This window comes from Chrysemys picta, chromosome 8 (genome assembly GCF_011386835.1).
Source record: "Chrysemys picta bellii isolate R12L10 chromosome 8, ASM1138683v2, whole genome shotgun sequence".
Taxonomy (NCBI): Eukaryota; Metazoa; Chordata; order Testudines; family Emydidae; genus Chrysemys; species Chrysemys picta.
Genome location: NC_088798.1, coordinates 44,914,172 through 44,940,232, shown reverse-complemented (window position 1 = coordinate 44,940,232; position 26,061 = coordinate 44,914,172). Strand labels below are relative to the sequence as shown.

At 40.9% G+C, this 26,061-nt stretch overlaps 1 protein-coding gene across 1 annotated transcript in view; it reads left to right on the top strand.

The window, feature by feature from the left end:
* CRB1 (crumbs cell polarity complex component 1) overlaps nucleotides 1-8,329 on the top strand; it is a 170,450-nt gene extending 162,121 nt beyond the window's left edge. Inside the window, exon 12 of the mRNA XM_065554408.1 lies at nucleotides 7,543-8,329. Within this exon, the coding sequence (XP_065410480.1) occupies nucleotides 7,543-7,758 (216 nt within the window). The 3' untranslated portion in view covers nucleotides 7,759-8,329. The remainder of the gene's footprint in view (nucleotides 1-7,542) is intronic.
* The last annotated feature ends 17,732 nt before the right edge of the window (nucleotides 8,330-26,061 follow it).

Sequence of the window (26,061 nt, the reverse complement as noted above, 5' to 3'; positions counted from 1 at the left end):
TTAATGCCATTTTAAGGTATTGGGACAAAGTCAAGATATTAATTTATTGCTACTTTACTGTTGTTATAAATAAAGTGGGGCCCCATATGCCCCAAGCCAGAGGTTATCAGTGCATCACATTATAGTGGGTTTCTGTACAAGTGGCTGGATTTCTTACTGAACTACTGGGGTTCCTGTTGGAAACCAACCTTAGAATAATTTTCTGATAAGAAGGTTGCAAATCCTTAGTGATCAGTGTATCTATGAATTTTTTAATCAATTTTATGGCTTTTCTTTGACTGGTCAAATTATCATTATATGCCCTCACCCACTTTAAAGTAATTCTGACATAGATTAGAGCTACTCAAGCCAATAGTTTCTCATTACTGTAGCAAATGTTTTTGGTTTCTAGACAGGAAACATGAAGACATGGACCAGATTTGCTTCAGTAGGAATTAAGCGATAAGCTGACCAATAGTGTCAGGACTCATGGTTACTCACCCAGGAAAACACAACACTTCTGGGCTAACTGCTCAGGGAAGTGTAATTGTTCTTAGATGTAGGAGAGCTGGGCTGATTAGACTTCACAGTTCAGTACTTTTTAGGGAAGTATTATAAGTATTATTTATCTGTTACTAGGGTGACCAGACAGCAAATGTGAAAAATCAGGACAGGGGGTGGGGGGTAATAGGAGCCTATATAAGAAAAAGACCCAAAAATCAGGACTGTCCCTATAAAATCGGGATACCTGGTCCCCCCGTCTGTTAATCAAATCAAGGAACACTGGTGGTGCACATCGGCAGCTGCACAATTCTAAGCAAGTGATGCAAATGGCAGTGGAAGGAATGTTCCAGAGGCTCTACAATTTCCCATATTTTAAAGCTGCCAGTGATGTTTCTGTCTTGCTAAACTGCCCGATTATGGCTGTTCCTATGTAGGGGCTGGAATAAAAGGGGACTGCTTCCTGTGCTAGAAGCAGCCAGAATCCAGCCATTTGTGCTTTCTGAGTGAAAGCTGCCACTCGTGCTTCTGGACACATCACATGCCCCAACAAAGACATTTATTCTCAGGCCATGTCACTACTTGCCCTATGCAACAGCAAACACCAAGATGGCAGCACCAGGGGAGCACATGTGGCTCGTTTTGCACAGATAGAGCAAGAGCCATTTTGGCCTGCATCCCTCCCGCCCCGGTACCTGGAGACACAGGGCCTAGTTCTCTGATCACTCATGTTTGCATAAATCAGGATTAATTCCAGTGAAGCCACTAGAGCCACAGTAGTATAAAATAATGTGAGAAGAGAATGAGGCCCATAATGCCTCCTGGCACATCTCCTCAGGCACTACCCCCTACACCCCACCGCCCCACTGACTCCCAGAGCCAGAATTCAGCCGTACATTTTTCAAATGTTTTCCAGTCAAAATGTGTTCTCATGCAACCCCACCCCATTCTACACTATTAATTTTCAGAAGGGAGAAATTCCTTTGCTACAAATTTTCTTTAAAGAGTGAGAAGCGATTACAAAAGAATGATGTATGTTATGTGGCTTTGGCTTTGCAGTTGGGCCCTGCTTATCCAGCAGTCTGCCCACACACTACACAATGGGAGCTGGGAACTAAGTATGTACTTCTAGAGTGCACTAACAAAATCACCTGCGTGGTACTCTTAGTAGGCCTTTAAAAGTTAAAGGGCTTAATTCTCACCTTTCACCCTAGAGGAGGATGCATGCCAGAGCTGTCCTGTGGACAGTGCATACATAAGCCTTTGGAATCTGGGGAATGTAAGTGATTATTGGTTATTGAGTGTAAGGTTGTTGTTTAGCCTTGCTTGCGCAGTCAGGGGAGCTGAGGGCACTCATCACCATGCCAGTGCAGGCCCTTAAGTTTCAACTATTGTCTCCTGCTGCTGTGTATGTGAGTTCCACAGTCTGTTAAGTGCAAAGTGCCATAGAAGGTTTGTGTGCATGTTACCCCGCAGCACTCAGCTGCCGTTTAAATGACTTACTTTAGCTTTAGCATCCTCTAGATGAAACCAGTATTTTTCCTTCACTTCACCATCCTACAAATCCTCAGCAATAGCACCCAGGAAAACAGGACACTTCTGGCCTAACTGCTCAGGGAAGTGTAACTATTCCTTAGATGTAGGAGATCTGGGCTGATTAGACTTCACAGTTCCGTACTTTTTAGGGAAGTATTGTCAATATTACTGGTTATTGTTTTCCCAATACTGAATGGAGCTGACATAATTCTGCAAACACAGCATCAGTTAGTGTCCTATTTCGTCCACAGTCTGGAATCTACAATAGCCATTCACAAACCCAATTAAAGAATTACCAATGGATTCAAGTAATTTATGTTAAAAATCTCTAGACCAATTTAGTGAATGATGTAACATAAACATCGCGTTTCTTTTTGCTTAAGTCCAGTAGCTAATTAAGAGCAATTTTCAGCAAGAACTAATTGAGTAACATTGACTTTTATTATTTTCTTGCTTAAAAAGGTATAAAAATACCATCTTGCACAAGTTTTTCTTTAACTCACAAAGCAATGAGCCCCGAGTAAAGGTCTGTTGATGATTGTTATCTGCAGTAGGATGAAGTGCAAAATGTAACAACAGGTGTAATGAACCAATAATAAAGGCTAGGATTCAGAGGAGCCCTAAGGGAATTAGGCACCCAGTTCCCACTGAGCATTTAATGGGATAACTCCCATGGGCCCCTTGGAAAACCTCGGCCAAACATAGCTTTTTTGGGGGGAAGGGGGGCAAGACTGAGGTGAACATAAAGATAAGGCTGTGACTCCCAAATGCTGGATACTGAGCTGCTGGATACTTATAGGCAGGCCCTGATCCTGAAAGCCACTCCATGTTGATGGACCCCTATGCGTGTATGATGCCCCGTGAAGTCATGGTGTTTCATGCAAGTACAAAGGCTGCCAACATGGAACAGTTTGCAGGATCCAAGCATTATAGTATAGGCAAAGAATTTAAGAAATTACATCACCCATTCAGGCGCTATGCTGTGCCCATCACCATGGTGTCAGAGTACCTCAGAGTCATTCCTCCATCTATAGTGGTCACCATTAAGCAGCAAGCATTTGCCAATAATTTTTCACATTGGGAGTGGACATCACAGTTCATGCCTATAAATTGGTCACTATTATAATCTTTACGATATTACCTAACATTAGTCATTTAGTATTACATCTGTTCCCTACATACAGTTAATTATTTGTAAACAGCACTGTACTTGGATTAGAAAACAACTGTGGCAACTGCATGGTATCTGTTAGCAAATATTGAATTTTGAAAGGCAGCCACTGAGTATAACATTATCTTTTAGGCCATTCTGATAACCAGCTGTCTTGAAGAATAATTTTACAACATGCTCCTATTTAGGATGTTTCCAGGTGTTCTGTAGCAATTTGTTTGTGCTGAGACATAATAAAATATACCACATATCCTTCCTTGCTTCTCAGGATATTTTTTCTCTCTTCTCTTAGTGCTCTAGGGAAAACTGCTTGTGTTGGATCCCATTACAGTCCTGTGACAAACCGATTAAGCATATTGTATACTGAAAGCAAGTGGCCATGACCTAATGCTCAGATCAAAGATGGAGCTCTTAACACAGCTATCATGGGAAAGTTGGCATAGTATAATAGCAAAATGTGATGCTAAATTGAAAAGTGATGTACTGCTGTGATGATCTGTGCGGAGACATTACCCATATATTACTCAGTGCCTCAATACTGCAGGAGTCTTAGAATAGTGGATGACCTTACATGTATCACAGGCCAGTGAACACCTTATTCCTGTTGGTAAGCAGTTACTCACATGAGGAATCGCATTAGAGTCCAAGGGACTAGTTATGTGGGCAACTGCTCACTAATGCAAGTGAGGGGTTCACAGTCTGGCTCCATACAAAGTGCAAGGCAATAGCCAGGGAAAATAACAGGATGCGTTTAGACAGAGGTGTGACTTTAATTCTTCATTTCCTGTTTTTTAAATCCAGCCCCTACCATTATTCAAACATGTTTTTATTGTGGGTTTGTTAATTGACACCACTTCCCCTTAAAAAGCAGGACAATTATGTTCCTAAAGATGCTGCTCAAGGCTTCATCTTTTCTGAGACCATGAAAGATTTTTTTTTCATGTTTCCAAGTGTTGTCATCAATACCATATATTGTGACAAGCCAATCCTGATGCCCACATTCGAGATTTCTGATTCTTTTTCAGACAATACAATTTCTTTTATGTTTTCCAAATTAAATTAACTGTTCAGCAATCAATTAGTGAAGAAACAGTTGATCCTGATGGGACCAGACTACAGAACCTTCTGGCAACTCTACATCAGTTCACTGCTAGTGCTAATCAGGCTACCCGCACTGTAAACCTGAGCTTTGCTATGAGAGCTGACAGATCAGGAGGACAGTCCATGACCCACAGTTTTTAATAGCTCAATAGGGCCTAGCCGAGTTGATTGAGGAAGGATGAATTTTTTTAATTTTGGAAAATCAGCAGTGAACACTGAACAGAGAAGTAAAGTTGGTCAATATGTCCCTTTATGATAGAAAATGGCTCTACAGATGATCTTACTCAAAGCTGTAGCCACTTGACAGATTGGATCAGGTTGAGATGTTTTGACAGATTTCAATTCTAGGAACATCTGTAGCTCCACTGGCTTCCTCCAGTGTAGGTTACTGTCCAGTCAAGAATGCTCCTAAATCAAACACAAGAGGCATACAGAAGAGGCAGTGCTCCTCTCCATAATAGCATTTCTGTAGTAATTTCTATTGCATTAGACTAAAATATCCAGGCACCGAATGGTTATGCACAAGGGTAAGAATTCAGTGATAAATTAAGCAGAATGACTACTGCAAAACAACAGAAATGTATTTTTATACTGATCAGTATATAGTATGAATTCAGCTTGGATAATTCTGACATTTATTCCTATTGTATTTGTGTTTTTTCATCGTATAAATTACCGTACAATTTTTGTGTGTGTGTGTGTAAACCTCATCTCCAAAAAATACCATAATCATACATGAACTTAGAATCTACTATTGATTCAAGTCTCTTCATAGGTGTAGTTATAATAGGATTTACACTATTGCTGATTCACAGAGTTTAAGATGAGACGGGACCATTAGATTCTGTAGTCTGACTTCTTGTCTACCGCGAGCTATTAAATGTAAGCTAGTAAGCATTGTATTGAGCACAGTAACTTGTACAGATGGTCCCATTCAAACCCAGGAACACAGAGTTAACTGTGAGTAAGGGGAAAGGATAAACTAGTGGCACTGCCTGGAATGCAGGAGACAGGACAATTAACTTAATCTACCTGTGCCTTACCTCCCCAATCTGTAATATGAAGGTGATACCTCCTAGAGCGTCGTAAGGATAAAAATCCATTCATGATTGTGTGATGCTCTGGTACTACGAGGGCCATATAAGCACATACACACACACACACAGAGAACTGAATCTCCAACAGAAATAGAAAACAATATTTTTAAATGCCAGCTAACGAGCTTATGAAATGACATTCCCAATATGACACAATAATATAGTAGACTGACATGTTGTGTTGCTTCATCTCAGGTACTTGGGTATTGTGTGGTCTGTCACCCGGAGTAGGTTATTTCTATACAGGAAAATTAATTATTTTTAAATCATAGAGGAGTCATATTTAACAATCAAGGGCAGAGGAGAGAGTAATTGCAGCTGCTTGTAAAGCCCCCTAGGAGAGACCTTGAGCCAAACTTGCTTTCATTACTGTAGCTGGATTTTTTTAAATCCAGAAAGAAAAGATTCTTTTAATATTTTTCCTGTGGCGCTGTCATTGTACTGCAGAAGAGTCTGAACAGTGGGGTTCAAGATGTGTATATTTGGCATTTATAGAGAATTAATGCCCAGCTTAGAGTATCCCTGTTCTGAATGCAGTATTATCCTCAGCACTAGGACTATCCCTGCATACTCCATGGGAATGACTATTAAGCAGATCACTCAGTGTGGGTAATAGTATTCTGTAACAAGCTGTACCTAACTCTCTGGGAAATTGGATTTGAGTTCTGACCTGCTGTTTTCTGTTTCTAAACATTTTGGATTTGAAAGTTCTGCCGCAAGCACATGTGCATCTACAACAGTTCAATTGTCACTTGTAATACAAATCAAAAGATGATGGCAAAATCTGCCTGGAAGACCAATTCCTTGCAGGGTCATTCTGTCCATAGGGACCACTTTTCCATGACACCCACATCATTTCAATGGCTTCCATGACTGCAGAAAGACTGTTTTAAACAAATGTTTTCATCTGCCAAAAATCCAACACTAAAAAGTGTTTCTGGCAGATTTGTTTGCCTGTTCATGGTGCATGTTGATGTTATTACCTTTCCCATTGCTGTATGAAAACAGGGTATAAAGGAATACAATCTATATATCCATCCTGAACTGTATTGCTTCCTGAAAAGGAATTATGGAAACATGGGCATGTCTTCATAATTAAAGATGCATAGTAGTCGATCTGTGGAGATACAACAAAATGTTTTCTGTGAATATTTATTGATTTGAATTTCCCATCAAAGGCATTTCAGATATGTTCATGTGTGTCCTTTGTGTGTTCTCAATCTGAAACCTTCCTACATCACCAGACATCGTTTAGTGTCCAAACCAGGATCCGCCAACCCTATTGTGTCTATTGTGCTATTTGCTAGAATAGCTACCTTGTTGTGTTTCTACCACTTTTTTAGGATAGGTTGTTGGCCTATCAATCACTCAACCCTCATCCAGGATCAGTGGGCTGCTTTTCTCTGGTCTCTGCCCTTAGATCTGTCTGGCTTAGGTGGCCCTACCAAAATTCCCATCAGCGTAAGTCTGAGGGTCAGTGGAATACCCAAGTCTTTCCACTACCTGACGATGCAGTTCCCAGGGAGGGTTTGTGTGTTTGTGTTATGCAAATATTCCAGGAAACAACTGTACTGGCAGGAATGTTCAAAGGAATGGAGTATTTTACAAAAGTATTTATGGAAAGCAAAATCTGAAATTGTAACTGCAAGTCTTCGCACTAGAAACCTGATTCATCCAGTGAGGGAAACAGAAATGCCATGTGCCTATGTATCCAATGAAAACTGTTAACATTTTAAATATCAAAGACTTGCAATGAACTGCTTGTGAACTACCTATGGACAAAGAATTGTTAGTAAAAACAATTCAGCAAACAATTTCTGAATACTAACTCCATTTGTGAAAAACACAATCTGCTCACAAATTGCAAACAGAAAGAAAGTTGTAAAATAAACTAGTCATTATACACGATTCACTCAGCTCTGGGTAGGTGCTCAAAAGATAACATGCTGCAATAGATTTACTTTCCATAGAACCTAAAGCACCAAACTTTGGAAGGCTAATCTACTTTTCTACTAGCAAATATGTTCTTTACGATATTAGATCTTACATTATATTTGAAATTATTATTCCAGAATGTTTTCCTACCATGGTAGCTCCAGTGTGTGTGCCTCTATGTTCTTAACATCAATTATATTGCAATTATTTCAATCCTTTCAGTTGACAGCTGACTTGATCTCGAACATATTCACCGCCATTGGCTCAGTAACGTTGGCCTTGTTATTGATCCTCTTCTTGGCAGTTGTGATTTCTGTCATAGCTGCCAACAAACGGGCGACTCAAGGGACTTACAGCCCCAGCCGGCAGGAGAAAGAGGGATCCCGTGTGGAGATGTGGAACATGGTGCAGCCACCACCGATGGAAAGACTGATATAGCAGAAAACACTCCTCTGTGCTACACGCTGGCAGGCATCTGGCTGAAAGGAAATAGAGTAAATATGATGGAAATGGTTGTTAATTTTGTTTTTGATACCAAGGAATACGTGATGACTTTAGGGGCTGTTGAAAATATTTGGCATTTAATCCAATAACCTTAAGGGTCTTTAGTATTTGAGTGAACTGATGCCAGCTTCTTGGACTCCCTGAACTTGGACCAGCTTCTCAAAGGACAATTTTGTTTGCACTGGAATTTTCAGCCTGGATAATTAGCAGTACGCCTTACAGAGTGTAATGGCTTCTGGGAAACATGTAAGTGCCTGTCTCTCAGATACAGTTTGAACCACAGCTTCTGTTTTGCTTTTCCCTTTGACTGCCTAGTGATCATTGTTGCAGAAGACAACACAGAGAAATAAAATAAGCCTGTACAATAAATACATCATAATTATGTCATGAGAGGTATTAGCATTAGAACTGTGTCTCAGCATATCTACTTTCATTCTTTAATCAGGGATTAAAAGGAAGGTCTGGGGAAGCTCCTCATGAAGCAAAATAAACCTTTCAAAAGTTATTGGCTTGCTTCCCTTCAATGTGCTCATTTCATCTGCTGTTTCACCACCCTTTTCCAATGCCAGTAGCCTTCCGTGACAAACATGTGCCTTCTCTAAGCATCAAAAATGACACTCTAAACTGTTAAGGTGACACAGGTTATTTAACCAGACCTCTTTAAAGGCATGGAATCTAAACATCATTTCAACCCTGCATTCCCCACCACTGACTTGTTCTGACTACATCACTACACTAACGTGCATTACTAGCCCTCATGCAACCCAGGTCATAAATATACATTAAGTACAAAACAGACAAGTTTGCTCAAAAATGTGCTGCCCAAGATTGCTGGAAAATATCAGGAAAGGAGAAGGATTGTCTTGTACCTAAAGCACCAGACTGGGAATCATGAGATATGGGTTCCCAGCTCTGCAGCAGATTTCACATGTGACCTTGGGCAAGTCATTCACCTTTCTGTGCCTCAGTTCCCCTCTATTGGGGGATGATAATATTTGCCTACCTCATTTCCTTAACATATGTCAAAACTTTTGTGGGAAGAGCTAGAGAAATGTAAAATATAATTGATGGAGCAAAGGAAAGTTTGGAAAGTCTCCTAACAATATAGACACAAAGGGGTAATTTTTCAATAGGACTTAAGGCTCAACCACCCCATTGGTGGGGGTAACTAGCACCTGCCAAAATGCATCCACATTGTTTTGTGTTTACAAGTTACATGTAGGTGCAGGTGTTATCAGCACACATCTGGCTAGCTGGTTTGCATATAGAGTCAGGTAGTTAAAGTGTAACCAAGCTTTAAGCTCCCACAAATGCTCACAGAATGGAGGCGAGGCCACTGAAAATTTGCTACTTCCCCCGCCCCTCCAATTTCTTCTCCCGGAGTTCCAAGTGCATAGCATTTTTCATAGCCCCTCAATCCTACCCCAGATTTGGACATGTACATGGCTCAAATGGTTATGCCAGTACTACAACTGAGATCAGCTGGATCTACTAACTAGCATCCCACTTTTTAAATGGCCAAATCCCAGTCCTCAGTGGGCTACTGAGGACCAAATCTGACCAAAGTTTATATTCTTTATGGACTATCAGCCGATTACAGAGAACAATCGGGGGGGGGGGGGGGGGAAGCTTCTGTCCAGCACTAAAACATTAGTGAAACAGGAAACAAACAGAAACCAACACAGAAGCTCCTTAGTTACAACTCCTGCAGTTCCACTGAAGTCAAATACCTTGAACTCAATGGAATTGCACAGACTGTAAAGCTAGGGTAGAATCTGGTGCACCATGTATTTTGAATGAGTAGATGTCAGTTATCTTTTAAGCTGCTCCTGACTTCAATGAACCCAAATGACGGCTACTAACAGAAAGAAAGAAAGAAACCAAAACTATTATAGTAGAAACAGTGGAGCTTTAGCTGAGCCGTTAGCAGAGTTTGATTTGTTTATTATTACATTCAGATGACTGACACTGAGGCCCTCAGCACTGGTTTACAACTTAGCTTAGCTTAGCCATTATAGTATGAGACTAGTCCTGATGACTCAGACTAATAAGGAACACAAGGAGGTTTGGTATGTATAGAGATATGCAAAATTTTTCAGATTAAATTTATTTCAACAAAAAAATGAAGCTTTGGATCAACATGCAACACCCCCACTGAGCCCAAACACAATCCCATCCACCGTTTTGGCATCATCATCGCCCCAAGCTGCTCCCCACATATCTCTAGTGGAAAGAGGTGGGACCCAGCACCTATTAAAGAGCACATACCACTATCCAGTAGTGTAGGATAGGAAGAGATAGTGAGGACTGCATCCCAGTGAAACTCCAGGGAGGTTTAAACTAGGCAGCATATAATTATCCCATCTGGAATCTGGCCAGGACACAAGGTTTAATAGAACTATACAGTATGTGCCTTTTGCAGTTTTTTAAATGTAAAATTAACTCAATTCTCTCTGTGTATATAATTTTATAGCATGGATGGTACATAATGTTATTATTTTCTATGTGCAGCCTTAAAATACAGAAATGGCAAACAAACAGGGACTGTGGCAAATCATGCACATGAACTGCTCATGTTTTTGTTTTGTTCTGTGGGACTATGCGATCAGACATTTAAAAATAAAATTAACCCCAGGCCAGAACCATATTTGCTGCTCAAAAATCAAGAATTGTGCCGTTTGGAACCAAGTGATCCATAAACATTTACCATATACGGAATTCATATGAAAGTGCTTTGTAGCTGGGATCTGGGGCTGTCTGCATCAGTCTCCTGCTGCCTACATGGCTTTGGTAATATGTTCATGCTGACAGGCTGCATTGTGTGTGTTAAAGGGAAAATATTTAAGACCAGGTGATCAGGTGGTGTAAATCAGCAAAGTTCCATTGGAGTCCATGAAATTATGCTGATTTACATCAGTTGAGAATCTAGCCCTCTGTCTCCTAATTCACGGGTTTTTCCTGTGTTGTTTGTGACTGTTTCCTACTCCTGTTGTTACTCACACTGTGTGTGGAATTGGAGAGTAGGTAAAATAGAGACAATTGGGGCCAAATCTTCTTGATCCTGTACAGGTGCTTCAGGGCAAAAGTTCCACTCCCACTTTTGTCCCAGAGGAAGCGATGAACACTTTCACAGCCCCAGGAGATATTCCAATCCTTCATCTGGTCTCTGCTGGTCTCTGCTGATTTCTCCTGGAGGGCCAGGAGCCTCAGGAGGCAGCAGACTTATTGCCTCAAACCAAGTAGCCAGCTGGAACTACTAGGAACCCACTTGAATATTTTCAGCTCATTTTAATGCTTGCAGTGGCATTAGCTTCCCAAGAGAGAGGCTGGGCTATGCTTCCCTCTCTGGGGAGTGGGCTATGCAGTGGGCTATGCTTCCCTCTCTGGGGAGTGCAAGCAGCACTCTTAAAAATGGGTTGCAGTGGCTGTGATCCCCAGTACACTCTGGGATGGTGCAGAGTTCAGGTACACACCAGCCCTGCCTCACAGCCTTAACTCTGCCCTCCTGGAGCGATGCCCCAACCAACCCACCAGATGGATGATATGGAACAATAGGAGAAAATGTCCTCACTAAGGCAAATTTGAACATCAGCTGGCTGTGCCTGACCTTCCTCAACCCCTGCATCTACTTTGCATAAACCACCAGAGGGTTGCCAGATGTCACCACCCCCTGTTCCTTGTTCTAAGGATTCCCTCTGGAATATCATCTCTAACCTGCAGTGCACTGTCCTATATGCTATCAGACTATTACGAATTCCCACAGCACAAACAGATTACTTTGCTCCTCTAGACACACAACCGACATAACTCAGCGCAGAAATGAGCCATCTGCAATCCCTTTGAGTGTAGATGCACCTTTCCTTGTATCGCAACGTGAGCTGTGCAGCCTGCTGTAGGTCATCCCTGCACCAGTCAGATAGCTGTCCCTAGCACAGTGAAGGGCAGCTGGAGTGTATGCAGACGAATGATAGAATACAGTTCTGTGGGACAACACAGCACATCAAGTGGCACATTTAGTCATTCCTCCTGTCTGCTTAGTATATGGCAGCCCAAGCTAACACATATTTAAGTATATCCCCCATGGCTCTGGCCAGCTCCATGGAGCAGAGTTAGATTTTCAGTGCAGAGCTGGAGTGTACCTTAACTCTGTATTTCCTGGTTTTCAGGAGTTTCAATCAACCTGGTGCAATCAACACTCTGGAAGGGTACAAGCCACTGCTGGTCAATCTTAATTCGGTGTTGGACAGTGAATACTCCCGGTGTTTAGGGTCAGTACCTATTTAATCCTGGATGTCAGGACAAGTTGCAAGCTGAATTAAATCACCATCACTTAAAACCAAACGATACCATCATATTAGTAACTGAATGCGAAGGGATTCTGATCTCCTCAAAGTAACACAAATGATGAGGATTCACCGCAGTGGACTTTAAATAAAAAGAAAACACTGCCTTGCCTTAAAGTAACACTGTGAAAGGTAAATGAAAGAACATAAAGGAAACATTTTACTATGTTGCCAAGAAACCCTGAAAGAGTAATTCTCAAGGATTCTTTTCCGCCTCAATAAAATATTATTTTACCTGAGAAGTTGCTGTGTTATGTGACTTATGTTAACAGGCTACTCTGCCATTCAAGAAACTCCAATTCAGTTTTCCAGCCGTGGCAGGCCATTCTCAGCAGAGTGTACTTAGATCTCGAAGTCACACCCCTTTGAGATCTGGCAGAATCCAGGTCAAATAACCTTTTAAGATGCAAGATCCATCTTGTTCATCCGGCCTGTTGTTCAATAGCTGAGCTAGTATCTATTGTCAGTATCAGAGTGAGTGCACGTGTGAGTGTGAGAGACACCGGTTTAGTAGCCAGTTAGCAATCAATGTTAACTGTTCATTTTTATAAACACCCAGATGATGGACATAATACAAATTACAACTTAAATAAGGAAGGTGGTAGTGGCTGATGCAGCTTAAGGAGATGAGTGTGACAAACCCAAGAAACCTATAGCAGAAAACTTCTACCCTATTCTCTTTCTCCAGCTAGCAAAGCAACTGAAAAATTCTTCACTGCATTTTATTAATTTAAACCCTGAGCCAGGGACCCACTCTTTTCAGGACAAGCATTGCAGCTGCAAATGCAGAACCCCAGGAATCATAGGATGCTGGCAATGTTCCTTTTCCCTATTTTATCTGATTGCTTTGCAAATAACAAAACCTGACACTTCTGTATATGATTCAAATAAGAGCATCAGATTGCACAGCGTAAGTCAATAAAATGAACACTGAGTCGTTGACAACACTAAAAATTTTGCCTATTACAAAACGTCACAGTTGAGTGAATGGAAGGGGCTTTCATGCCCCAATGGAGCATGCACAGCCTTCAACCTACTGGCATGTGTCAAGATGCTGCAAAATGTAACATTTATAAAAGATACATCTGGTGTGTATTTCTTGGGAGCAGAGTAAGGTCTTGGTTAAATTGTGCACATGCATTTGATGGGAAAAACAGGAAATACCCATGCACCCTAATAAAAGCATGTTCTAACCTAACCTCCAGCTATGATGCATGCCATGAAGTGCCAAAGCCTATTGCACATTGAAAAGGCAGAGTTTAAATTATGAATCAAGGGAGAGGTGGGAATCCCAAAGACCAGAATAAGCACTCTCATTTCATTGGTGAGATGGGTTTCCTGCAGGTTCCCTTTAAATGTTATTTCTGGAATAAAAAAATATTGGGTTTTTATACTGTAACCAATGCAAACCCTTTTGGGTTACATTTCGACTTGGTTTCACAAAAGTTGTTTTTCATTCCTGTTTTTATTATTTTGCAAGTTTTTCCCTTAACGTTGTTTGGCAAAGCAATTACATTTACCAGTAATTCATCCAACATTGTCTAACAACAGTAAGATTGACATTTCCAAAACTTTAAATCATCCTTTTGATCATAACAAACTACGCAGGCCTTCATCTGGTTTTGTGCTCTTCATGGTACTGTTCAAAGTGTGACATTTTTCTTAGCTCGGTAGTGTGTATGACCTTTCAAATTTCATCTGTAGTTTCACCAGAAGTGCAATTTTCATTGGCATGTATTGTAATAAATAGTGATGACAAAAGTGTGTGTTTCCAATTTAAACCCACCTAGTTTCATTTCGCACCTGTGCTGAATTTTACTTTTCTGCAGAAATCTGAAAACACTGTCAGCGAAATAGGTTTTGAAGAGGGAGTGCCTAAAGGACAGAAAATGTGCACTGGTACATCAAGTTGTTTGGATGACAGCACTTTCTAACCCTCCCACAATGACATTTTCATCTGCATGAATATACATCTACAGCTTGTTTGCAGTGCATATGTGATTGTAGTGTGGAGGACTCACAGGTTAAACATCAGCTTTCTGTCCCCTAAAATCATTGCTTTAAAGTGTGCTGCGCACCCATGTCACTGCACAGTAGTACATAGAATGTCATGTGCTACTCAGTCAATGGCCAACTTCACAATTACAGTCAAATTGGCAAAGTGCGAGCTTATGTGGAAGAAAATTAATGGGATTTGTAGATACATTTCTGTCATAGTGAAAATTAGCTTAAACAACTGGAAACTGCTTTGCCTGCAAGCTTCTCCCTACTGTGCAGAAACGCCACTCAAAGCTGCAAATCCGTGTGCACCCAGCAGAGATGGGCCACCCTTTCTGCTGCCCTGAGCCAAGACTAGAAAGGTTAGGGCATGACACATCCCACCTAAGGGCAGAAAATACAAGACTTTCCTACAACCCTCTTGAGGCTGCCTAAAGTATTGGTGCCAAATCTAGCAAGACAGACATTTCAAGAATTGGACACAACGTTAAAGTGATCAGAGAACCATTGAGTGAACCACATTGAAAACCATGACAGCCAAACAGAATTTGAAACAGAAATGTTATGAACATGTTTGCCCTTCCTTTTCTCTCTCTCTCTCTCTCTCGCTCAACTGCTGGATGTTGCTCCTCATTTGCCATTGCCCCATCGACCCCACAGATGAAAATGTGTCACTCGGTGCCTAGGTGTTTCAATTTGAGAACATTAACTGTAAATTCACAGGGTGGTGCTTACCTTTCCACCTTTATTGCCTCTCCCCCACACCTCCCAATTTCCAAGTAAACTAGAATATCCTTTCAGCCAGTGATCTGTGTGAGGGCTTTAGCTCAATATACCTACCTACCCCTCTCATCAGATGCCAGAGATGGAATCTACATTCGTCTGTTTAAATTAGAGCTGGGCCTGACAAACATAATTCAGATCCAGGTCTTGATGCAGCTGCATTGTAGCACTGATGTAATGTAGCCTAAAGCTGATTTAACCAGCCCAGGAAAACGCTACTTTCAGGAAAAGCAGTGGCTGTTAAACACTAGCAAGAAAAATAGATGGTCCTGCAGAAGATGTGCATTTACCAAACTGTGTTGTGCATGCCAATCAATCCTGAGCTGTATTTTTCTCAGACAGTGGGGCTGAGACATAGAACTGCTGAGTCAAACTTCCTGACACAGATCAGAGTGGAGAGAAGACAAAGAAAAAAAACAAAAAAGTTACACAAATACTGGTCTGTTGACATTCAAAATGAGACAATGAGGAGTATAAAAAAAGATATAAAAAATACTTGGCCAGTAACCAAAAGGACCAAAGACAAATCACAAAATAGGCTGTAACTAATTAGACTGAAATGCCAACATTGCTCAATACAGTGTTCGAAGTATCCACAGTGTCAGACTGCTGCCCTAACCCCCGATTTGAATATGCCAGAGGGAGAGATAGCAAAGGACTGGCTCAGTGAAGTTAAATACAAATATTTTAAAATGACATTTGAATTTCAAGCTCGCCATTTTAACATTTTCAAAATCATTAAATACGCATGTCGCCTATTCTGGGAGCAGACCGAATGTCAGCTGTTTGTATGTATTATTCAGGTGAACATTTAAAATACATAATCTTCCACACTGCTAAACAGGTTGTATTATATTAATAGGTTATCATCACGAAAGGGAAGAGGTTAGTGCTGAATAAAAGAAATTGCTGATACTATAACATTGCAGATATTAGGAGTTAGATTATGGTTCTCAGAGCCAAAGTTGAGATGAAGAGGGGTGCCTGGGGAAGGAAGGGAAAAGTAGCAGAGAAAAGTTAACAGTGACCTCTGATTTTTGGAACCCATCTCAGGATACCTTGGGCCTGCCTGAGTCTCAGATGATGAGCATTCACAATTCTAGTTGAACTCATCAACAGCACTCAGCACCAGTGAAAATCAGGCCCAAAGAATCTAAAAATGGAGACCCAAAAGGAGAGCCCGCAAAGTCAGAAGCCATTCTTAAACGTTTTGGCCTATGACCTTGAGCTGTCCAGTGCTGATAGCAGCAGCACCCAGCATCCCTTTGAGCACTGGGAATTCAAGCAGTAGCACTAGTATTGGTGGAAGATCACTGTGCAGTCCCCCTACTCAGTGCAGCCATTATTTGGACCCCAATGGTTTTTATTTCCCTACCACCATAAGTGGGCTAGTCTTTATCCAGACAAACATGGAGACAAGGTCCTTGACCTGCAGAGCTTGCAGTCTAAATTGACAACACCTCTTCCTTCAATTCCCTCTGCTGGTTTCCCTTTGACCATCTTCAAAGCTCTGCAAAAGCACCCCAATCTACAGCATGGATCTGAGCCCTCCGTCATCTTCTCTGCTCTGCCAATGATGCTAAAGTCACCATGGTGTCCTCCTCCTATCCCTCATCTCTGCCCCTTCTTCCATGCTGCCCCCTACACTTGGAAGTACCTCCAGAGGACCAGCTGCCCATCAGTCCAAACCATTGCTAAAAACTTCTTCTGAGAGGCCCCAGGACACTGAACCATGTCAGCCTAATGCTTTCTCCACCTCAGGAAACTGGAAGGAAGAAAAACAAAAAATAAAAACAACCAAAAAACTAACACCTTTCTCTGGATCTCCCAGCAACTTCTTGTTATCCGAGGCCTTGTCTACATGGGAAAGTTTTTTCAGCATAACTCGAGTTATGCATTACACCATTGTGGTTATACTAGTATTGCCCATTTTGGGACACTCTTATTCAGGTATGAGACGGTCTCTTTTCTGTTAGCTCATATCTCTTGGGAAGGGGTTTAAGCTAAACCAAAAAAAAGCACTCTTATACCAGAATACAAGTTTCCACATGGAGAGGTTACACTGGTATAACTGATAACGCTTCCCCCTGCAGACAAGCCCTGTGTTTTGGGGGGAGGGGTTGTTTAATACTGTAAGCTCTACAGGACAGGAGCCATCTTTAATTATGTCTTGCACAGCACTGAGACCAGCAGCAGTACTTAACAAATAAGAACTGATAATATGGCAGAAAGGAAGGGATTTGCAATTTGCTGTGAAGTTTAGGGTTTCCTATAACCCTTGTTTTTATCATCTATTCACAGTTATTTGAGGGGAGAAGTAGGATGTATAGACCTCATGAAGGAAGCCAATGGAGCAATGCCAATATACACCAGCTGAGAATCTGGCCCTTATACTACAAGAGGAAACTTAAAGGAGAGGGTGTTAAGTCAGTGATAGTCTGTATTTCAAATGCAGTCCCTTAATTTTACTTTTTGCACTAGCTCTTGTTTATATTTCATGCACAATTTGTAACAGGATTGACAACCTTCAGGGTTTTAAAGTTTAAGAAAGAAGTTGTCAGCATTTTTTCCTGACTGATGAAAAAACACAAACTCATTCCCCTTTGCTTTTACTGGATACCAACAAATCCACATCATAACTTGAGGCGTTGCTTATGTTTCTGTTGTTGTTAGGACTTGTCACATCAAATAAAAATCTAAATCCCTGCATTTGATAAAGTTACTTTTTCTTTTGTGATCATGAGGGTTCAGGCACTGGGTGTTCTGGAAAGAAAATGAAATGCTTTACCCGTCGTCCATGTATGGTTGCAGCAGCATTGCATATGAATATGTTGCAATAGCAATGTTCTCCGCTGCTTATGGAGCACACACGATATGGTGGCCATTCATGAATAGCGATTTCATGACCTCCATACCTAAGCAAGCCCACAAAATGACAGAATTTTGAGTTAATTTTTTTCCTAATAAACCACACTTCTTAATAATGTACCAACCTGGCTATTACCTGGTGTGTCCCATCTGACTGTTTTACCAAAGCACTCTGAAAATTTCTTCTTTACACAAATGTTTGACATAATTTTTCTTGACAGGATTAGAGTAGCCCTATAGTGCTGCTGCTTTAAAATTTGTCACTTGAATGTCAAAAGATCAGGCTACTTCGCTATCTGCTGTATCCCCTGTACTTCTCTATACTTACTATAGGAAATAACTTCAGTAATTACAGCATTTGAAGTATTCAACTGTACCTACACTGTAAAGCAAATGGGCAAGCTGAAAGAAAACCAATGAATCAATTGTTAATTATATTAAGCTGTTTTCATACTTGGATGAGTACTTCGCTCTCTCACACTGCATCCAAGAAGCAACTGTCTGCTCGTGGTGACAATGTCACTACAGTTCTGACAGGAGTAATTCAAGAGACAAGATGAGTGAGGTAATATCTTTCATTCGACTAATTTCTGTTGGTTAGAGAGACAAGCTTTTGAGCTCCACAGAGCTCTTCTTCAGGTCTGGGAAAGGTACTCCGAGTGTCACAGCGAGATTGTTTTCATTTTCATTGTGTCTTTTCTTGCATCACAACTTGGACAGATGACAAAGATTTTGTTGTTGTAACCGTAAGAGATGAATAAATGGATGTAACTTTTTAAAAAATGACTGAAGATTAACAATATTAACATTTATCTGGTGGGCTGTATGTTTTGTTGGAATAACACAACAAAGTGCTTTTGGCATTCTTTTCCAGTTCGGACAACGGCATCATTGTTTAAATCACTGACCAGATTCTGCTGTGTGGCCATTTTGTGTCACGCTGCCTGTGTGGATTCTGGTTGTAATTCTACATGAACTGGCTCAGGGAGGTTAGATCCTAGGAGAGGCTGAGCCACAACTGTGAAAGCACCTCATGTTATGGTGTTTGGGGGACTGAGGGATTTTCTCTCATTGTGCTGTGTCCTGCCACATAGAAAGTGACTAATGGCTGGAAAGAGCTGCCGTTGCGGTCTTTACACTTTGTAGTGGGTAGTGTGCTCCCACTGGACTGGGTGGATTCAGAAGACTTGGGTTCTACTGGCTGTGCCAATGGCCTGCTATATGACCTTTGGCAAGTAACTTCACTTTTTAGTACCTCAGTTTCCCCATCTGCAAAATGGGGAAAATGTTTGCTTCCTTTGCAAATTGCTTCTTCTGTAAAGTGCTTGGAGATCTACAGATGAAAAATGCCATATAAACACTGGTTATAATTGGCTGGAATTTTCAAAGGGGCCTAAGGGATTTTGGGCCCCAAATCCATTGGAATTCTATGAGATTCGTGCACCAAACAGCATTAGGTGCCTTAGAAAAGCCCAGCTCATTTCCCAAGAATCATTACATAAAGAATTATCATGTCTGCATCCCAAAGCAGGCAGGGTTCAGTTTGTCTGGGTAGTGCTACCATAACTGTGTATTTCCTGGAATTTCTTTAAGGTTGTGGTTTGCTTTTTGTTGTAACACTGATGTTTTTCAAGGGATGTCTGACAGAACTGAAACTGAACATTTTCTGGTTTTCCAATATTTGAGGGGTCTGTGTAATGTAGTGGTCTGAACGTGGGGCTAGGAGGAACTTCTGAGTTGTAATGCCTGCTTTGCTGCTGGCTCTCCCTATATAGGCCTGATCAAATCACTTAACATTTCTGAGTCTAGCTTGGGGATAATGTGCATATCAGCTGCCTATCTCCCAGGACATGGTGATAGTTAATAGTTATACACTTTGAAGATGCATTATATAAATACTAATTATTAATAATAAACCCTTGATTAGCTTCTCCAAAATGGGTTGTGAAAAGCTCATAGTATAACATCACCATATTGTTTTAAACTACCCTTCTGATGGAAAAAGATCACATCCTTTCGCATAAGATATGTAAATCAGATCACTACATCCAACAAAAACCTGCACACCACACTGGCTTTGATTTTGGTAAATTTTATTGTATAACACAATGTGGGGCACTTTATGGTAATGTGGAGTTCACCAAAAACTTTGCACTGACATTATCACTTGGAAAAAACACAATTTATTGTACATATACAGTGTGCTACTGGTAGTAGTCTAAGGTCTGGTCTGTAATTCTGGAGATGACTTCATACTGTAGGCTAAAGTGTGCAACAGCACAGAGTAAAGCCCTAAATTTGGTAGCAGTTTTAATAAAAGCCAGTGACTGATCCTATTTATAAACATGTTAGAACACAGTGTTAACAATTTATTTAAATACCTCTGTGATTATTAAAAGGATCAATAAAAACATTACATCTCAAAACATCCTGGACTTCATGTTATTTCCTGTAAGTAATTAAAGATGTCCCTACTGGCCCATAAGAGCTTTATAAAGACTTTTTCCAAAGATGGATAAAAAAAGCTCTGAAAAAAGTTTAGGAATAATGCCAGGATAGGTTATTACTCTCTGTTCAATGCTGATGCTTTTTCCTTCTCTCTTTCAGACACAGATTAAAAAAAACAGTTATTTCCTTGAACAAATGAAACATTTTTACTTATCTTCTCCTGAACAAAATGGTGAATTAACACAATATATGCTTCTTTGTGTGTTGCATCCAAAACTAACTATTCCACAGTGCTTTATCGCCTCATTCAAGTAAATTAATTTAAACCAGTTCTCGACAGAAGCTTTAAGGTTAAAACAAAATGTACATCAATACATAATTTAATTTACAAAAAATTAAAAGGTACTGGCAACAATTGATTTAAGCAATGATTTATCACAATTAGGGCTGTCACAAACTAGATTCTGGATATACATACAGTAACCACCATAAATTATTATCTAGCATTGATTATATTGATTATATTGAGAATAGATGCTTAACTTGTTAAAAAAATCAAATGATAAACTAAGCATCAGAAGTTCTAAATGTATAAACAGAAATGACTCCCAATATGTTCTTGTAACATACTGTGAGTAGAATATAGACATTATTACTTTTGCTTACTTGTTTATTAATCATTGCTGAAACCAGGATTATTATAGTACAATAACATGACAAACACAATCATTTCCAGTCACATTTGGAGATGCACATTTGCCAGGTGACAACGTACTGTTTATATTTTTATAAGACAACCATATTAAAATGCTACATGTAATTTTATACAGTTCCAAAAATGCGATCTCAAAGATCTGCTTGAAGAGCAGATGTGCATATTTGCTGGAACTAAATTACTTTAAAAAAAAAAGGAAAAATATTGCACAAAATCCAGTAATTTTTTGAAAGTCAATACGTGTCCCTCCACATCCAAGTAGCTCCCTTATTTTAACAGAAACATAACAGCATTTTACACAATCAGAATCAAATATCAATTTACTTGAATTCCACTTCTATTGTTCCAGGACTAATACTGTTAGTGGATTCTACATGTGAATCCTGTTAAAAGTGACCTAAATAATGTACAAACTAGCTTCTGTTGAGCACATTTTACTGTAGTAAAACCTGGGATATAGTTCATAATTTGAACTTTTCATCTCAACTATAGCTGGGCAAAATTTTTCAACCTAAACTTGTTTTGGTGGAAAATGCAGATTCAGTGACATCAAAACATTTAATGAATTTATGTAACTTCACCTAATTATTTTGGTTGAAACCCCCGGCCCTGCTAAAATCCCACAGGCTCACCTGACAGGTGGCAGATCCCTGTTCAAACCCGTTCTCCCACCTCCCAGGGGAGTACCCTAACCACTGCGCTAAAAGTTACATGAGAGGTCCTTTTCCTCTGCTTCCTCTCGCTGTTCTGTATAAGCCCATCTATGGGGGCCTGATTCAGTGGGCAGCCTTTGAGCATGCCTACTGGATTGAACCCCTCAGGCAAGTTCAACGCTGAAAGCTTGTTTTCTCCTGGTTTGTGTATCATTCTGGGGCTTACGCAGGAAATAGGTGTCCGGTTGCCCATGGGAAGGAAGCACTGTGTGTACTCAGAGGCAGAAACATGGGCTCCTAGGGAGTCCAGTGAGTTTAGGTGCCTACAGGGTTTCAGTGGGAATATTGGGCATAGCTGTGATCCCAAAACTGGAGACTTAGGCACCTAACTCCTTTTGGGCAGTCAGCCCATGGTGCCCCATGTGACAATAAGCATCTGCTAAGACAGAAACCCCTATGTAAACCCCTCAGAACAGCCATAGTCCTTGAAATAGTATTGACAGGGAGGATGGATGGCAAAGCTTCCATGGATCAGCAGTTGTGTAGACTCCTTGCTCCTAAATGGGCTACTAATGTAAGTTTTTATTACACAAAGGGACACATTTTCAAAAGGGCCTCAACCTAGAATCTAGTTTCCCTGCATGAAGTTTTGTTCCCTCAATCAATTACATGCACATAAAACAGATTATAGACATTTACTTACCAATATGATTTGAGGGTTGCACAACTGATTGTTCTGTAGAACTGAACCCACAATTAATTGTGGATGGAAAATTAGAAGCTATTTAACTGGTTTAAAATTTCTTTGCCAAGAAATATATAATTAACAATAACACGGGGTTAGGAAAAACTCATTCTACAGCCTGAAAGACATACAAACCCAAATTTTGAAATCTTAAAAAATTTAACAGTTAGGTAGGATTTCAAAGTTGCTCAGTGTTGCTCTAAAATGTTAAAATGCCCATTGACTTCCCTGAAAGCAGAGTCTAGCTAATGCTGAGACTTTGTGAAAATCCCACCTTTAGCCAATCAGTAATATCACTCTCAGAAATGCTATGTGACTGTGAAGGTTTCAGTCAGGACAATTATTTCACAGCTTCTCAAACTACACTCTTCCTTCAAAACAAGGCTATACCCCGTGACAATACCCCAAAACATGGCACTGTGACTGACACACTGTCCTCAATCATCTCCTGTACAGATCTCTCTCCGCATGCATACAGGGAGGGCAGGGATTGGCATCCATGGTTCTGTCCATCCCTGGACTTCTGTAAAGAATTTTCACAGTATTGGGGATCTACACATGGAGAGATGAGAAGGCTATAATGGGGGCCACTGATCATCCTTCCCCCTATGTGGGATTTGATGAAAAGGCTTCATTGGAGTCATGCTGCAAAACAGCTGGTGTGAGACAAGGCCCAGGATTCCAGAATACCCACTGAGATCCACAGGTTCTGGGGGCTGAACCCTCTACTCATGGGTTGAGGGGCCCGGCTGTATCACCCCAATGGAACAATACAGGGAAAAGTCAGAGAGGGGAATCCTGAAGAGTGTCTCTCCCTTCTCCTGATGCTCTCACGTTGTTTTTTTCTAAGCAGAATGGGGATATGGCTCACTTCATGGAGGCACGGTGCATAATCTATTAGAGATGAACCGAAGACCTGAAATTCAAGTCCCAGTGTAACTGACTAGGTCAGGACTTTGTCCCTAAGTATGGATAAGAGAGTGCAATGTTAAATCAAACAAAATCTCATATTTCCCTCATGGGGGGAAAATGGGAAGCTCATAAAGATACTGATTCAGCTAAAAAACAAGTGCCTCTACTGGAGTCCTGAGCAGCTTTTTCACTGAACTGAGTTCAGCTCTCACCAGTAGATGGAGATTAATGCTGATGCTTTAGAAGGCATTAGGAGAATTCACACAGATGAGAATAGTTGAAAACTTGTAAAATCCTTGACATGGACAATTTTTCTTACCATCGGACTCTCTATGATAATCAAAATACTGTAGACATGGCCTACAGACAGACTGATACTGCACTAAGAACAGAGTAGAGCTGTGTTGGCTGGAGCTAGAGTTGCTACTCTATTTGATAAATTTGGCATGGTTAACTGGTTTTCTGATTGTTAATATGGAAGATGCCTGGTAATTTTGTATGTTTAAATAAGGCACCAATATTAGCCTTTCAAAAAGACCTTTGATATCAAGTGATAAAGAATCTAAAAATGTGGCTAAATTTAAATTAATCAAACATAGACAACGAGGCTATATTTTAAGGTATGTAGGTTCAAAAAGAAGGAAGACACAATAGTCAAAATACTGTAAACATTCTACGAATCACATCAGCAATATGGGAAGGATTTGACATTAGTGTGGCAACCCTAACACATTCATGGCTATTGCAATCAAAAATAATTCAAAAAGTTGAATTTTAACAGCCATCTATTAACTTTCTATTTCTGCAATTTCACTTATCAGAGACATGAATATTACTTATAAAACAATAACCCATCAAGGCATCAATGTTGTACAATTCCCAAATCATTTTTTTCAGTCCTATACTCCTAATAATCATTAAAGGGACATTAGCAACCTGGTATGGCCTACAAATTCTCCTCCACTGAAGTGCCTAAGGGAGTCGGGTGCCCAACTCCTATCAGAAGTCAGTGAAAGCTGGTCCATTATTTGTTTTTGAAAACCCCATCCTTAAATCTCATGCTGCATTCCTGAAAGATGCTTTTATAGATTTAAAAGTAAACATGACTAGAATTTCTGATAACCTTATTTTTTCCTCCAAGACAGAAACTGATAATTCTCTAAGATATAAAAGCATTTAATATAACATCGTACAAATGTGCATAGTGCCTATTATCCTAGTAGATTCCTAATGTCTTTTCACATTAGCTCATTCTGATTCCTCCTAGCCCTACCCAAGAATTCACTTCACCTACTGCAATATGGTGTGCACCCCACACCAGCCCTAATAGGGTGAATGAGGGCCTGAGACACTAATTAGGTCACCTGACATCACCTGAGAAAAGGAGGGCCAGGGTTAATTGAGAGGGAAGCCCAGCTTGGGGGAGGGCTGGGCCAGCACTAAAAAACCAAGAGGCTGAAAGCAGCAGGCAGCTTGCAGGTAAAGGAGTCCGCAGTTGCTCCCCTGGGAGGAGGGAGGCCTCCCGGAGCAAGGAGGAAGTCCAGGGCGAGAGTAAGCTCTGGGATCCTTTCCTGGTGTAAGGAGTCTGGCAAGAGGCTAGGAGGGGAGAAGTAGCCACGGGAAGTACAGTAGGCTCCAGTAGTAAACCGAGAACCAGGAAAGAGAAGATACGGAGACTTGGTAGGAAGGAGACCGGGGAAACAGTGCCAGGGAATGGGAATGAGGACCTGGATTGCTGGTTATAAGGTCCCTGAGCTGGAACCTGGTATAACAGGTGGGTCCGGGTTCCCCTGGTATAGTGGCACAGAGCCAGAGGAGGACTGAATGCATCTGGCAACAGCATTGGGCAGTTGTCCTGTTGGACTTTGTAAGTCCACCAGAAGGGGTGGACTAAATAGTAACCTAGCTGGAGGGCCAAGTTACTTGAAGAAGGGCTATTGCAGAGCAAGCAATGAGCAGCAAGGGGGCACGCGATGCAGCAAGAGCGACTTTCCCTGACCTATATACAAGGAGGCACACTACCAGAGAGTGGCAACCCTGTTAAACCTACAATGGAGAGCAGGTTTCAGAGTAGCAGCCGTGTTAGTCTGTATCCACAAAAAGAACAGGAGTACTTGTGGCACCTTAGAGACTAACAAATTTATTAGAGCATAAGCTTTCGTGGACTACAGCCCACTTCTTCGGATGCATAGGAAAGGAAAGCAGCCTTCTCAAGAGTGGGACTGTACACAGGACCACCACACAACAGGAAAAGAATACTGTATTCAGTTGAATCTGGGAATTAAGGTTAGCAAAATGCAGTTACATAAATAAGAATCCAACTGAACATTTCATTTTTCTAGTGTTATCAGAGTAACAATCAAACAAGAAGTGCTAAGAGATTGCTAGGACTTTTCTTTTTCCCGTCTTATCCTAAATCCACCTAACAGCACAGCATAACCTACTTGGGTACTAAGCAACAGAGGGTCCTGTGGCACCTTTGAGACTAACAGAAGTACTGGGAGCATAAGCTTTCGTGGGTAAGAACCTCACTTCTTCAGATGCAAGACGTCTTGCATCTGAAGAAGTGAGGTTCTTACCCATGAAAGCTTATGCTCCCAGTACTTCTGTTAGTCTCAAAGGTGCCACAGGACCCTCTGTTGCTTTTTACAGATTCAGACTAACACGGCTACCCCTCTGATACTTGACTACTTGGGTACTGATTCAGGACCAACAAAGAAAAATGCCACTTCCAGATTCCCTGTACAACCTCCTGCAACATCTTGTGTTTTC